The sequence below is a fragment of the Perca fluviatilis genome, chromosome 21, assembly GCF_010015445.1.
Source record: "Perca fluviatilis chromosome 21, GENO_Pfluv_1.0, whole genome shotgun sequence".
Taxonomy (NCBI): domain Eukaryota; kingdom Metazoa; phylum Chordata; class Actinopteri; order Perciformes; family Percidae; genus Perca; species Perca fluviatilis.
Window position 1 is genome coordinate 14,154,868 of NC_053132.1, and position 13,335 is coordinate 14,168,202.

The 13,335-nt window shown below is 39.9% G+C and overlaps 1 protein-coding gene across 1 annotated transcript in view; it reads left to right on the forward strand.

The window, feature by feature from the left end:
- The window catches only part of aclyb (ATP citrate lyase b), a 29,064-nt gene extending 17,276 nt beyond the window's left edge, over positions 1-11,788 (forward strand). The window contains exons 8-28 of the mRNA XM_039789092.1: positions 276-394; positions 1,432-1,568; positions 1,919-2,004; positions 2,691-2,757; positions 2,966-3,120; positions 3,785-3,878; positions 6,401-6,542; positions 7,001-7,169; positions 7,283-7,387; positions 7,551-7,747; positions 7,915-7,996; positions 8,099-8,209; positions 8,303-8,430; positions 8,521-8,614; positions 9,085-9,239; positions 9,347-9,497; positions 9,676-9,819; positions 10,036-10,149; positions 10,849-10,931; positions 11,169-11,245; positions 11,332-11,788. Coding sequence (XP_039645026.1) covers positions 276-394; positions 1,432-1,568; positions 1,919-2,004; positions 2,691-2,757; positions 2,966-3,120; positions 3,785-3,878; positions 6,401-6,542; positions 7,001-7,169; positions 7,283-7,387; positions 7,551-7,747; positions 7,915-7,996; positions 8,099-8,209; positions 8,303-8,430; positions 8,521-8,614; positions 9,085-9,239; positions 9,347-9,497; positions 9,676-9,819; positions 10,036-10,149; positions 10,849-10,931; positions 11,169-11,245; positions 11,332-11,426 — 2,505 coding nt within the window. The 3' untranslated portion in view covers positions 11,427-11,788. The remainder of the gene's footprint in view (positions 1-275; positions 395-1,431; positions 1,569-1,918; positions 2,005-2,690; positions 2,758-2,965; positions 3,121-3,784; positions 3,879-6,400; positions 6,543-7,000; positions 7,170-7,282; positions 7,388-7,550; positions 7,748-7,914; positions 7,997-8,098; positions 8,210-8,302; positions 8,431-8,520; positions 8,615-9,084; positions 9,240-9,346; positions 9,498-9,675; positions 9,820-10,035; positions 10,150-10,848; positions 10,932-11,168; positions 11,246-11,331) is intronic.
- The last annotated feature ends 1,547 nt before the right edge of the window (positions 11,789-13,335 follow it).

Genomic DNA, 13,335 nt, shown 5'->3' on the forward strand with positions numbered 1-13,335 from the left:
AGGTTTATTGGGTTATAATAATGCAGCATGTTTAAGTAAAAGGGTCTTTTACACAATTTAATCATGTACAAGTTCAATGTTTTGGAGGAGTAACTTTTGTTCTGCATCCCTAATGCATACCCCTTCATAGTAATTTAACAGTTTTTTTTTTTTTGGACTGACTAAGTACAATAAGTATATAGTCTCAGCCCAACCTATGAAATAGCACCTTTTTAAACTTGATCTCAGTTTATGCATCCGTCCTTGGCCTTATTACAACAATTTGTCCATTGCAGGAGGCATACATAGCTGATCTGGATGCAAAGAGTGGTGCCAGTCTGAAGCTGACCCTGCTGAACCCAAATGGCAGGATCTGGACCATGGTGGCTGGAGGAGGGGCTTCAGTAGTCTACAGGTACTCCATTTGTTAACAAGGGTTTATACTAATAGCAAGCCTTTTTAGGTAACAGAAGCATTCAAAGTGTTTTGTTGGATGAAGGATATACTATATATTCAATATTGTTTGCCACTTGTGTTGCTCTTTGCCTTGAAATTTGAAAGCTTGTTTCATGTTGACACAAAGGCTATGGAGTGTTGTTTTTTTTTTTAGGTGTGGGTCCTTGTTTTGTTTGTCCTGTGCACACACACATGGAGACGTTTGTGTGTTCAGTTGATGCAATACATATTCCGGCCAATGGTTTCCCCTTATTCCAATGATCTATAGGTGGCAGTAACGTGCCAACAAAGCAAGTGAAGAGGAAGACTGCAAGCTAGTAAACGTTGATATAAACCATTTTTTTTAAGACTTAAAATACTTTATTTAAAAAACAAAAATAGTCTTTGCGACTTTTGTTAGACTCTAGGATACACATAATGTGTTTTGGTGAGAAACTGAATGTAAAGAAAACTACACAGGGCACAGTATATTAAAACTAAAAACGCCAACTAGAATCAGGACACAGTACCTAACTGTCCTAGCCTAGAAATCTAGACGCACCCTAGCGGCAGCAAATTTATTTTGCAGCCAGGGGGGTCTTGGCACTCTCCGTTGACTTGCGAGCTGGAAAAACCAAACTCTGGTCAGGCCAATCACATCGTGTATAGAGTTGGTGGGCGGGCTTATGGCTGCTGCTGCTGGGAACAGCGGTCTTCTGGAAGACTTGGAGTTAAGCTTTTCTTTGAGAAAAGAACTAGGAACGGCACAGAAATCTTTCTTTAAAAAGTTTGGTCGACCGGATACGGCAAAAGTTTAATCTATCAACTAGCTTCTCTTCCTTCTCCGTTGCTCTGCCTGGTTGTAGCGCTATCCTATTGCGTGCAGAGGGAATTTGAAAGACAACAGTTTATCCTGCCCCTCGGATTGAGCCCGGTCAATGGTGAGTTTCCAGACCCAACATCTTGATGTGGGTCTGGCTTGTCAGGCTATAACTGTCCACCATCCCTCTTCTTTAGCGACACTATCTGTGACCTGGGCGGTGTGGATGAACTGGCCAACTATGGCGAGTACTCTGGCGCTCCCAGTGAACAGCAGACTTACGACTACGCTAAAACCATCCTCTCTCTCATGACACGGGAGAAACATCCTCAAGGTAGGTACAGCCAACACTTTGTTAAGGCTTGTTTGCACACATTTAGGCCAAAGGTGAACGTAGGGGGAGACGCACACTTGTAGAAACCAATCTTGACTGTTTCAGTTAAATTAGACATTTCTTATAAACTTGACAGAGTTTGCCTTAAGCATGGAAGTTGGTGTTTGATCATTCCTCCGCAATGTGGACCTGCTCATTCTCCTTTAGTGTGTCCCAAGGCCCCTGTTCACTGTGTGCATGTTGCCAGCAATAGACTTCCTGGCTGTCACCAAACTATGTTACTGGGGTGTCACATTTCAGTCAATAACATATTCTGCACATATCAACACTCATCTCTCTGTATCCTGCAGGGAAAGTGCTGATCATCGGAGGAAGTATTGCCAACTTCACCAATGTGGCAGCCACATTCAAGGTAAAACGCATTAACATAATTATCTGAAACGTCAATCATTTTTAATTTAAAAAAAAAACTTCAACACACTTTTTTCCCCTGAAGATATTAAAGTACATTATCCATGTTCCTTTGATTAATTCAGCACCATAAGCCATGAATAAAACACAACATCCTAAGCTTACTTATAGAAGACAACATTAAAGGTATATTTAGCAGCATTGTCGGTTGGTGTTGGCAGATACACCTCCACACACTTATAGTGGAGGATTGAGAGGGATTACATTTGTATAAGTCTATACATTGTTTTATTAGGGAAATGCTACTTATTATGCCTTAAGTACTGCCCCTATGTTAAATACTGACGATGCTATCTTACATGGCACACTCGGTGGTTGTTGGTCTGAACACACTGAGACCAAATAATGACAAAATGTCACCTTATTTTGATGCACATACATATTAAGATTTTGCATCTTGCTTTCTAATATGGACATACAGTATACATGGTGTTAATTAAACCAACACTGGCATTCCCCTTTCTTAACCCCCCTTTTTCCTTTTCCTTCCCCCTATGAAAATAAAAAAAAAATTTTTTTTTTTTCTCCCCTTCCCTCTCCCCCCCCCCCCCCCCCCCCCGCGTTCTCAGAGAATAAAAAAAAACACCCCCCCGCCCCGGAGGAAGCAACTACATTGTTTTTTTTATTTTTTTTTTTTTTTTTTTTTTGGAGGTCACCATCTTTGTTCGACGTGGCGGGCCCAACTACCAGGAGGGTCTGAGGGTCATGGGGGAAGTAGGTGAGTGAGATGAAGGAGTAAATGCCCAGTCTGAGAATTGGATGACTGTATTATATAATTTGTTCAATGGGAAAAAAATTGGTGTCAAACTATTTTCAGGTGATTTTATTGGACTACACATGACCCTTAAAGAGGAATAATAATGTTTTTAATGCATGCCAAATTATTAGCAACTATTTTAAATTGAGTTGTTTAACTCTTTCTGCAGGGAAGACCACAGGTATTCCCATCCATGTGTTTGGTACTGAGACCCATATGACAGCCATTGTTGGAATGGCTCTGGGACACCGGCCAATCCCTAACCAGCCTCCAATGGACGCACATACGGCGAACTTCCTCCTCAATGCCAGCAGCAGTGCAGTGGTATTTTCATTCAGTCACACGCTAAGGGGATATTAGGATAGTCTGCAGGTCTTCTGCTTCTATTTTAAACACATTTCAGATGTCCTATTGTTTGAGACAGGCACCACATTTTCATGTGCTAATTGTCTGCTGAGTTAGATAGACATTTAAATTGTGAACTAGTACTTCTGTACGGTTTGTGAGAGTTAAAGAAAATTATTACTGCTGAATAAATAATTGTCTAAGATGCATTAACATTAGAGATTGAACATGCATGACTGTATTGTATCACAGGTAAGTGAATGCCTTTAAACTTGCAACACCTCTTGCTACATGTGAACAAAAGCTGCATATACTTGCAAACACTATTTTAGCTTTGAAAGGTTTGGACTTTGGAACTTGTTTTGATTAACTCTATTGTATAGCATTACACGTTATAGTCTGTGTGCTTTTTAGTCTTTTTTTATTTATTAATTGTGGTCCTTGATATTCTTTAAAACAATGCATTAATGTCGAGGCTATGTTGACTGGTGATAAGCTCAAATGTGGCAAGACGTGTATACTAAAAATGTAAAAATATTATTTATAGGAGGGAAATTGTTAGTTTACTGCTAACAATGCTCATTGGAAGCTTCTGTATAGCTTTAAATAACATACCTTTGTTTCTCTCTACATTCTGTACCAGACTCCAGCCACAACAAGGACAGCTTCATTCTCTGAATCAAGGAAATCTAACGATGTCACCCCAGCCAAAAAGTCTAAAGCAGGTCTTCCAGCAGGTAACTAACACAGTAGCACTCACCTCTCTAGTGCGTCTTATCAGACTCCATATGTACTCATACACTTCTGCTTTTTCATTTCACTTATTCTTGCATCCTGTATGTCTCCTTCCCCCCCAAATGCTGCTATTCTGCATTTTAATTTTCTTTCTATTTTTCCCTTCCTCCTCTTATTGTTTTGTTGCACAAACTGTCCACTCACCCCTTATTTTTTCATGCTCGTTTCTCTAAGACTCTCTTCATTCTATACTGTGGCCTCTGAAGAATGTGGTCACAGGCGATTGGAAAGGTAAGTGATAGGTGTGCCATGCCCACACTGCTCTTGGCTGTTCACCCACGCCACACTGATCTGGCCTTATGTGTGTGTGTGTGTGTGTGTGTGTGTCACCTCAGTGGTCCAGTGGGGACATTGTATTCTTTAGCAATAAGATTTTTGTATTTTCTTTCATCCTTGGAATAAATAAAAACTGTACAAAGAGTTGTAGATACACAAATTTGGCATATCTGTTTTCTAATGCTAAGACTCATAAATACTAGGATCTTTAGAAAAGATTTGTCATCTTTTAGACAGAGTTGTTTGTAGGGCAAATTTTATTGTAGTATTAGAACATTCAGCACAGGCTAATGTGGATTGAAATTTTGATTGTGGCGAGACCATACTTTTTAGATTGCTTTTCACAGTAAAGGCATTCTCTGTAGCAGCTGAGATGTGCATGGTCTTTCCACTGGTGTGCTTTTTATGAAGTGTTTTCAGAGTTGGCACACAGTTTACAGAATGCACTGAAGTCTGTTCAATAAATAAGATAAAGTTGCACTCATTGTTTTCTCTTTTTCTGTGCTCACTGTCGTATTTTGTGTTCCCGTCCCGTGGGGTCACAGAAGCGCAAGCTTCTTCAGGCTGCAGCGGAGGTATGGAAGGGTGTGAAAAACCTGTCCTCCTGCCCTCTCCACCCTCTGTCCACTTCCCCCTGCCTTCCCATTTTTGTCTGTCCTTTTTGCGCATTTTTATAGTGGCTTACTCACTTTAAGGGGTGCTGTTTTGTGTCTCTGAACTTAAACTGGTCAAAGAAGAATTCCCATCCAAAATGACATTGGTGAGTCATCTGGTACGGTATATGTTGTGAAAATAAACCAGGACAGACATTTCTTTAATATTATAAAAAATGTATTGTAGGGGTATCAATCATTTCAACATTGATTTCCCTTTAAGACCAGCTTCATCCTAAAACCAGGGTATCTGCAGGTCTTGAAAAGTCTTAAGAATCGTACTGGTTTTCCATAATAGTGTCATAATTTGACCAGTATGATCTATGATAGTTTCACAGGTATTAAATTAAAATCTCTATCGTGAACCCTGCAGAAATCCTGTAAAACATTACTCGTCACTCTACAGCCCTCTGTGAAGTAAGTAAAGGCAGTAATAGTGTTGGACAATTGACAGCTCTGTGCACAACCTCTTTGGATCAGATCATAGAACCACAGAAGGCAGTCAGTCTGGACAGAGAGGAGAGACTTGGGAGGACTGGAACAAATTTGTGGCAAGATGGTGATTAACTTAAATGCTTCAAACCATATTGTACACTAACATGACATTCTGCATTTTAAGTGGAATACATGACACAGGATCTGATCTTTTTCTTGCACTACTGCTAGGTTGCTTTGTTGTCTGGACCTTGCCTTGCATTTTATTTATTGAATTACTAGTAGAAGCTTTGTCAAGGCTTATGTGGTATTCCTGCTTGGTAATGGGCTAGTAGGGTTTCTAGGAGCAATTTACAAACATACAGTAGAAAAAGCTTTTTGCATTAAAAAGGGTAAAGTAAAATCACTATTGGAATGCAATATTAAATGCATTGACAAAAGGGAAATTTCTTGTATTGTATTATGTGGTCAGAAAAAAACACTGTAAAAATACATTGGCCCTTGATGGTCAAACCAAGTTGCCAGTTGTCTATCTGAGACAATGCAACTGCACAGGCCTTGTGCAGAACCTAGAGTTGTTAGTATCATGTGAGAACGGAAAGAGTTTTTAATCTAACTTCAAACGATATGTCCCCAATTCCAAATCTTCTACCACACAACCAGTGGTTCCATTTTAAAACCGCAAATGTATCCTTTTTAACTGTGTGAGGTGAACAAAAAATTTTACTTTCAGAGTAACTTGGTTACACTTAAAAATGTGTGTAATTATATTAGGTTAAATACAATAGCAGCACTAAAACCAGACATTTGGTTCCCAGATTATAATGCATCGGTAAAATACCCTGCCATATGCTTAATGCAGGCAAACTGCTTCAACAAAGAGAAATATGACCTTCCTTTTGAAGCTGTGTTTGCAGTGGTGAAGAGTTATTTTCTCTACCTCCTGTATCTCTTCCTCACAGTGAGTTCTATCTGTACTCTGCTTGTTGCCATCCCCATTCCTGCTATTTTCCTGAGCCTGACCCTCGTCTCTTGCCTGTGATATGTGTATTTCTGCTTCCAGCTGTGACTTGACTCTCTCTGCCTTCTCGTTCATTTAGCCAAAGCCACCACACTCTTCAGAAAACAAACCAAGACCATTGTCTGGGGCATGCAGACACGTGCCGTGCAGGGCATGCTGGACTTCGACTATGTATGCTCCCGGGACGAACCCTCTGTGGCAGCCATGGTCTACCCCTTTACGTAGGTTCCTCAAGATCTCAAGTTTGTCTGAAATGAGTTAAATTCGCTTGATATTCACTGATAATGACATCTCCCCAGTATTACGATATATAGTTCTTAAGCAACTAATAACTTCTAGTTGTGACATTTGTATCCTCATTACTTGCTTTAACTTGTCAAGACTCCATATCTTTTATCATATTTTGTCATTTTTCATCCTGATTTAATAAAATAAAAAAACCCTAACTTAGTAACCTGTACTCAGCTCAACTTTCCTACTTTTAGTAGGAAACCAAACCTAAGAACTTTATTATCCTACTCGCACCTTTTTATAAGAATTTTGTCGGGACGTATGCAATATCAGTGGTGACAGTAGTTTTCCAAATTTGTAAATCGGACTGCTCTTGAGTTGGTTCAAATACAATTGTAGTTGTTTTTTATTATTATTTTCTTCTAACTTACATTTCTGTATTGCACAGGGGGGATCATAAGCAGAAGTTCTACTGGGGCCACAAGGAGATCCTGGTGCCGGTCTATAAGAACATGGCCGATGCCATGAAGAAGCACACGGAGGTGGACGTCCTGATCAGCTTTGCTTCACTGCGCTCAGCCTTCGACAGCACTATGGAGGCCATGCAGTACCCACAGGTAGAAAGACATACTGTAAAATATGTTAACCTATAAGCCCATACAACACTGCATAAAAATGTGAGATTCAGCCAGACATGAAAGTCTGCTCTCTGATCCGATTGTGTTTTCAGATCCACACTATCGCAATCATAGCTGAGGGCATTCCTGAAGCTCAGACAAGGAAGATAATTAAAGTGGCTGATGAGAAAGGTGTCACTATCATCGGCCCCGCTACGGTATGCAGTCATTTCTTACCAACAGAGACAATTTATTAAAAAAAATTAAATAAAAGAGCGACAGTGTATATGTGTTTAATCAACAATGTATGTAAGCAGAAAATTATCAATTTCAACTGGCACACATAAGTTAATTTGATACCCATTACTTTCTGTCTCCCAGGTAGGTGGCATCAAGCCTGGCTGTTTTAAGATCGGTAACACAGGTGGCATGCTGGACAACATCCTGGCTTCGAAACTTTATCGTCCTGGCAGCGTGGCATATGTGTCGCGCTCTGGGGGCATGTCCAACGAGCTGAACAACATCATTTCCCGTACCACAGACGGCGTCTGTGAAGGTGTGGCCATCGGAGGCGACAGGTACAAGAACTTATTTGCAAATTATTTGCTTAGCAGTGAGAGACCGTTGTCCTTTTTAAAGCCTGTTGTGAAACTGTTGGTATTAGTATTACTATCCCTACTCCACAGAAACACGTTGTCGTCTGAAAGACTCTTGAAATCATTGTGTTTTGCTCCTCTTTGTCCAGATATCCAGGCTCCACCTTCATGGACCACGTCCTTCGTTACCAGGACACTCCAGGGGTTAAGATGATAATAGTGCTGGGAGAGGTGGGAGTAGCTCCACGGATGTTTATATTTTCGCATTAACATGACAACAACATATTAACATTTTTTTACGCCATATGCCTCTCTTTCACTCTGTCAACCTAGATTGGAGGCACAGAGGAGTACAAGATCTGCCAAGGAATCAAAGAGGGCAGGATAACCAAGCCTGTGGTGTGCTGGTGTATTGGAACCTGCGCCACCATGTTCACTTCAGAGGTTTGGTTGCTGTGTTGAAATAACTTGCTTTGGATTTTGTTGTTGTAGCTTACACTGAGTTTTTGAGCTCAACCTGTCATACTGTGTTTTCAGGTTCAGTTTGGCCATGCAGGGGCCTGTGCCAACCAGGAATCAGAGACCGCAGTAGCCAAGAATCAGGCTCTGAGGGACGCTGGCGCTTATGTACCAAAGAGCTTTGATGAGCTGGGGGTTGTCATTAAGTGAGACATTCATCACATAGTCATGCCAGAGTTTGTCATTGAAATGTGTTTAGGGTTTTTCACTGATACTGTGAATATATGGTGAAACAGGACCGTTTATGATGAACTGGTGGCCAATGGTACCATCATTCCTGCCGACGAGGTGCCTCCCCCAACAGTGCCTATGGATTACTCTTGGGCCAGGGTAAGAAACTTCATCATTACTCCTTCGTAAACCTCAACAGCATCTGTCTTAGCTGCTGAAGAATCAAATAGTTAAGTCTTGTATAGTAACAATTTAGGGCTTATGATTTTCATGGGAATGCATTGTGTTTATTTTTATTATTAAAACTAGTGACTGACAAATGATTTTTTTAAGGCCACTAACTATTTACGTATATTAGCTAATATTCATTTTTTAAGCATACACATGACGTAGACTTTTTTTTTTTAAAGAATTGTGATCTAGGTATTTACGTCTTCTCTGGTGGACAAAATATGTAATGGTTCCATGGTTTCTATTACCTCTAACATGTCGGTGGCATTTAACTTCCCTGTTACTTATCAGCTGGCAAATGCCTGATACTGATCTCTCCTTCACACTGTAGAAACCTTTTCACACGGTTTATTACCTGTGTGTTAAATCGGTTTTATTTTCCACTGGATTTCCTCCAGGAGTTGGGCCTGATCCGTAAGCCAGCCTCATTCATGACTAGCATCTGTGACGAGCGAGGCCAGGAGCTCATCTACGCTGGCATGCCCATCACCGAGGTCTTCAAAGAGGAGATGGGTTTAGGAGGAGTGCTGGGCTTGCTTTGGTTCCAACGCAGGTTGGTATGACGACTAGACAACAACTGTTGTTAATCGGTTACTGAGAAAAGAAAGTGTTATACAAATATATTTTCAGTGGAGTAAGCTGTGCTGTGTTTCTGTCTAGGTTGCCGCGCTATGCCTGCCAGTTCATTGAGATGTGCCTGATGGTGACTGCTGATCATGGGCCTGCCGTCTCTGGTGCACACAACACCATTGTCTGTGCTCGTGCTGGCAAGGACCTTATCTCAAGCCTCACCTCCGGCCTGCTCACCATCGTCAGTACTGCTCACACACAAACTTAACGTACATTCACTGTGCCACCATCTTTAACCAGAAAAAAGGACAGAAATTATGAAAATGCTCACTTCTCTACCTATCTGCTGTCTTTTACTGCTTGGACCACATGGTTAAAACTGTTTCTCTACTGAATCATGGTTTATTCATAAATTCCAGGGGGACCGTTTTGGAGGTGCTTTGGATGCAGCTGCGAAGCAGTTCAGCAAGGCATTTGATAGTGGCATGCTGCCCATGGAGTTTGTCAACAAGATGAAGAAGGACGGCAAGCTGATCATGGGCATTGGCCACAGAGTCAAATCAGTAGGCAGCACTCAGTTTTTACACTACCTCAAGTTGCATTATCAAGATCCATAAATGATGTGGCATTTTTAGATTCTAGTAGACAATTGCTAAAATCATACATTTGAATAATTCTTCTTTGGATTATAATTAAAACAAATTGATACCTTACAGTTAACAGCATTAATTACAAGAAACAAGACACAAAGCCGTAACACAGTTTGTCTCTGTTTTTAGATCAACAACCCAGACATGCGGGTGCAGATTCTGAAGGACTTTGTTAAGCAGCATTTCCCCTCCACCCAGCTCCTCGACTACGCACTAGACGTAGAGAAGATCACTACCTCCAAGGTACTTGTCCCAGGACTCTTCCCATGTGTTGCATGGGGAGTACCAACTCCTGCCCTCCGGGAGGCGCTATAGGGTCCCAGACTGCAGAAAGAACAAATATAAACACTCATTTGTTCCTCTGTCAATATCTCTGCTGAATCAACACAGGAAAGCAAAGAAGTAATAGTTCCCCCCCTATTTTTACTTTTATCTATTTTTACCTTTTATCTATATATTTATGGCTATTTAACCCCACTCTTGAAGGGCAGGGCTCCCCTCATATTAATTATCTGTTTTATTGATTCCTCTGTTTTTAGCTTTTTAGGTTGTTGTGTGGTGATTGTTGGAGCTTGTATTGCAAGACAGATTTCCGTGTACACGGACAATAAAGTTATTATCTATCTATCTATCTATCTATCTATCTATCTATCTATCAATGAATGAATTAGCAGGAGTGAAGCACAACAAGTGACGACTCAATCAATTCTCAATAAACCCAATAAAATAAAATGGTCATGAGGGATAGGTGTGTCACGAAAGCCAGCATCAGGACAATTAAATAAGTAAAGGATACTGCAATGTGTCCAAATCTTCCAGTGAGAACATTTTACTGTCAAACACGCAACATTTCAATGTGACATCTTTTGGACCTTTCAACCTTTTCCTCCAAGTTGGTTGGCTTATTATTATGGACATTTAGTTATACTTTCTTATTTTCAGAAACCCAACCTGATCCTCAATGTAGACGGTTTTATTGGTGTTGCCTTTGTAGACCTGCTTAGGACGTGTGGGGGCTTCACAAGGTAAGAATCAAACTCCAAGACATGTTTCATATTATAACTGTTTTACTATATTGTCATTCATTAGCTGTAAATACACCACCTTCCACGTATGAGTGCACACAGGAGTTAAAGTAGTTGACAAATGAAGACTTATGTGCTTACGACTTATATTACAGTGTGGTATAATAGCAAGCATACTGTTGATAGCAAGCACACTGTCCAGTATTGTTTCTCACATGAATGTTGAACTGGTTCCAGAGACGAGGCTGACGAGTTTGTGGAGATTGGTGCACTAAATGGGATCTTTGTCCTTGGCCGCAGTATGGGCTTTATTGGTGAGTCCCATTCAGAGAGCGCCATGACACGAAGATTCAAAGTATTATTAAAGTAAGACCTCTAACTAGTTTCTGTCTTGCATTAGGACATTATCTGGACCAGAAGAGGCTGAAACAGGGTTTGTACCGCCACCCCTGGGATGACATCTCCTATGTGCTTCCTGAACATATGTCCATGTAATCTCCACATTACAGAATGGGACGCACTTTCAGATGCAACTGCCCAAATAGGTCAGGCAGCATTACGCATCTCACTCACCGTATATGTACTCTCCGGTTATTACAACAGCGGCCTTGGGAAAACTGGGCAGGGTGATTCTGGAAAATGGACGTACCGTCTGGCTGAGGGATCTGGGTAGAAGTTTTCAATCTTGTTTTTACAGAGAAAAAGGGGAAGTACATTTTTTTATTTTTGACTAATTATTTTAAGTCTGAGTTACTTAATTCAGTTTTGACCACAGACCAGAACCAATACAACTTTAGCAGTTGCAGAAGCACAAAATTAATTAGTACTTTTAAAAAAAAAAAAGGGCAGGATTCAAAGCACATTTTAAAACCTGACTCCTGCATTAAGGAGTCTGATTAGGTAATCTGCAGTAACAGCTGCTGATGTAAAATTTGTTCAAGCTCAATCTTTTTTCTTTTATTCTACTTGCAAAAATTTATAAAAATTGATTTATTATAATCAGCATTTGCCTATTTTTAGGCCATAAAGTGTGCTCAATTATGCTATATGTCTCTGAGTATTGCACCTTAGTGACACTAGCAAATGTCAGTTTTAAATTCCTCCAAGTTTCGATCCCACTAAAAAAAACGCGTCATCACAAGATAAACCAAAGTTATTTATAGGAATTTGTTGTCTTTGTTAAAAGTTTAAAAAAATAAAACCGGTCCAGTGGTTGATATTACAGAGTTTATCTAGATCTTATGTTTTGAAAATGGAGGCATTGTAATGGGATAAAGGAATTAAACTAATTTAGGTGTCACTTCACTATTGCCTTTCCTAGAACAACCCTGGTTGTAAACAAGTCTTTCACACCCAGTATGAATGGAACTACTTCTGTTGCTATTCTGTATTACTGTTTAAAAAACAGGAAAATGTAGGGGACAAACAAAATGCTTCATGAATGAGCCCTTTGAATCTTTTGAAAGCATCTTTTGGTGAGGGACCATGAAAGCACTTTGCTTTACTTGGGGAAATTATTGATCATAATACGGCTCTGTAAAATAATTGTCAAACTATCACTAAAGATTTGACACCAACTCAAAACGCTTTGTAACCGCCCACTGTAAGGCCTGCTGTTTCATCTTTGTTTTCCTGTTTTTATTTAACTGTGAAAAAAATGCTTTGTTTTTTTTGTAAAATGCTGTCATAGTAGTAAAAAATAATAATAATAATAAAGAACGTATTGTTTAACTTTTCATTTTGGCTGAAGTGTGTAATGTCTAAATCTGTTCTAGGTGAAGAAGTGTGAGCTTTGAACAGAGGTGATAAGCCTGAAACTATAGCTGCATCTCATAACCCTTATTTGATAGCTCTGAACCGGAAGTTGTTTTGTCCCTCCTGTGTGAAGTCTGAAAGCTCTTATTTCTGTCTCGAGGGGGCAAGCATCATCGAGGAGCTATAGGCAAGGACACAACCTGTCTGTGATAGCCACTATCTACCATAGTGCAACCCCCCATTCCATTAAGGTGAACATTTTTTTTTCTCACATGCCTCACATTTTGTGAAATTATTTTTAGGTTAGTTCAATCTTGATCTAAAGTCGGAAAATAATTGCTAATGAACTGTCTGGGTCTATGATTCAAGAGTCATCACCCAGATTAAATGCACATGGGAATAGGGACTGTTTTAATTCGAGTAAAAATACAGTAGAGGCTTAAAACTCCCTAAAATAAATAGTAATGTTATAAATATGGCTTACACTGTCAAGACTCATAAGGTTTATTGAAAGTATAGTTTCTCATCTATAGGTATTTGCAACACTTTATATACTGCACTAACAATGTAATAAGGTGTGTGTTGCATAAATACCAACTCTGTAGCACCCTATATTAAAATAAAATTGTGCAAAAATGTTAGGGGCGTT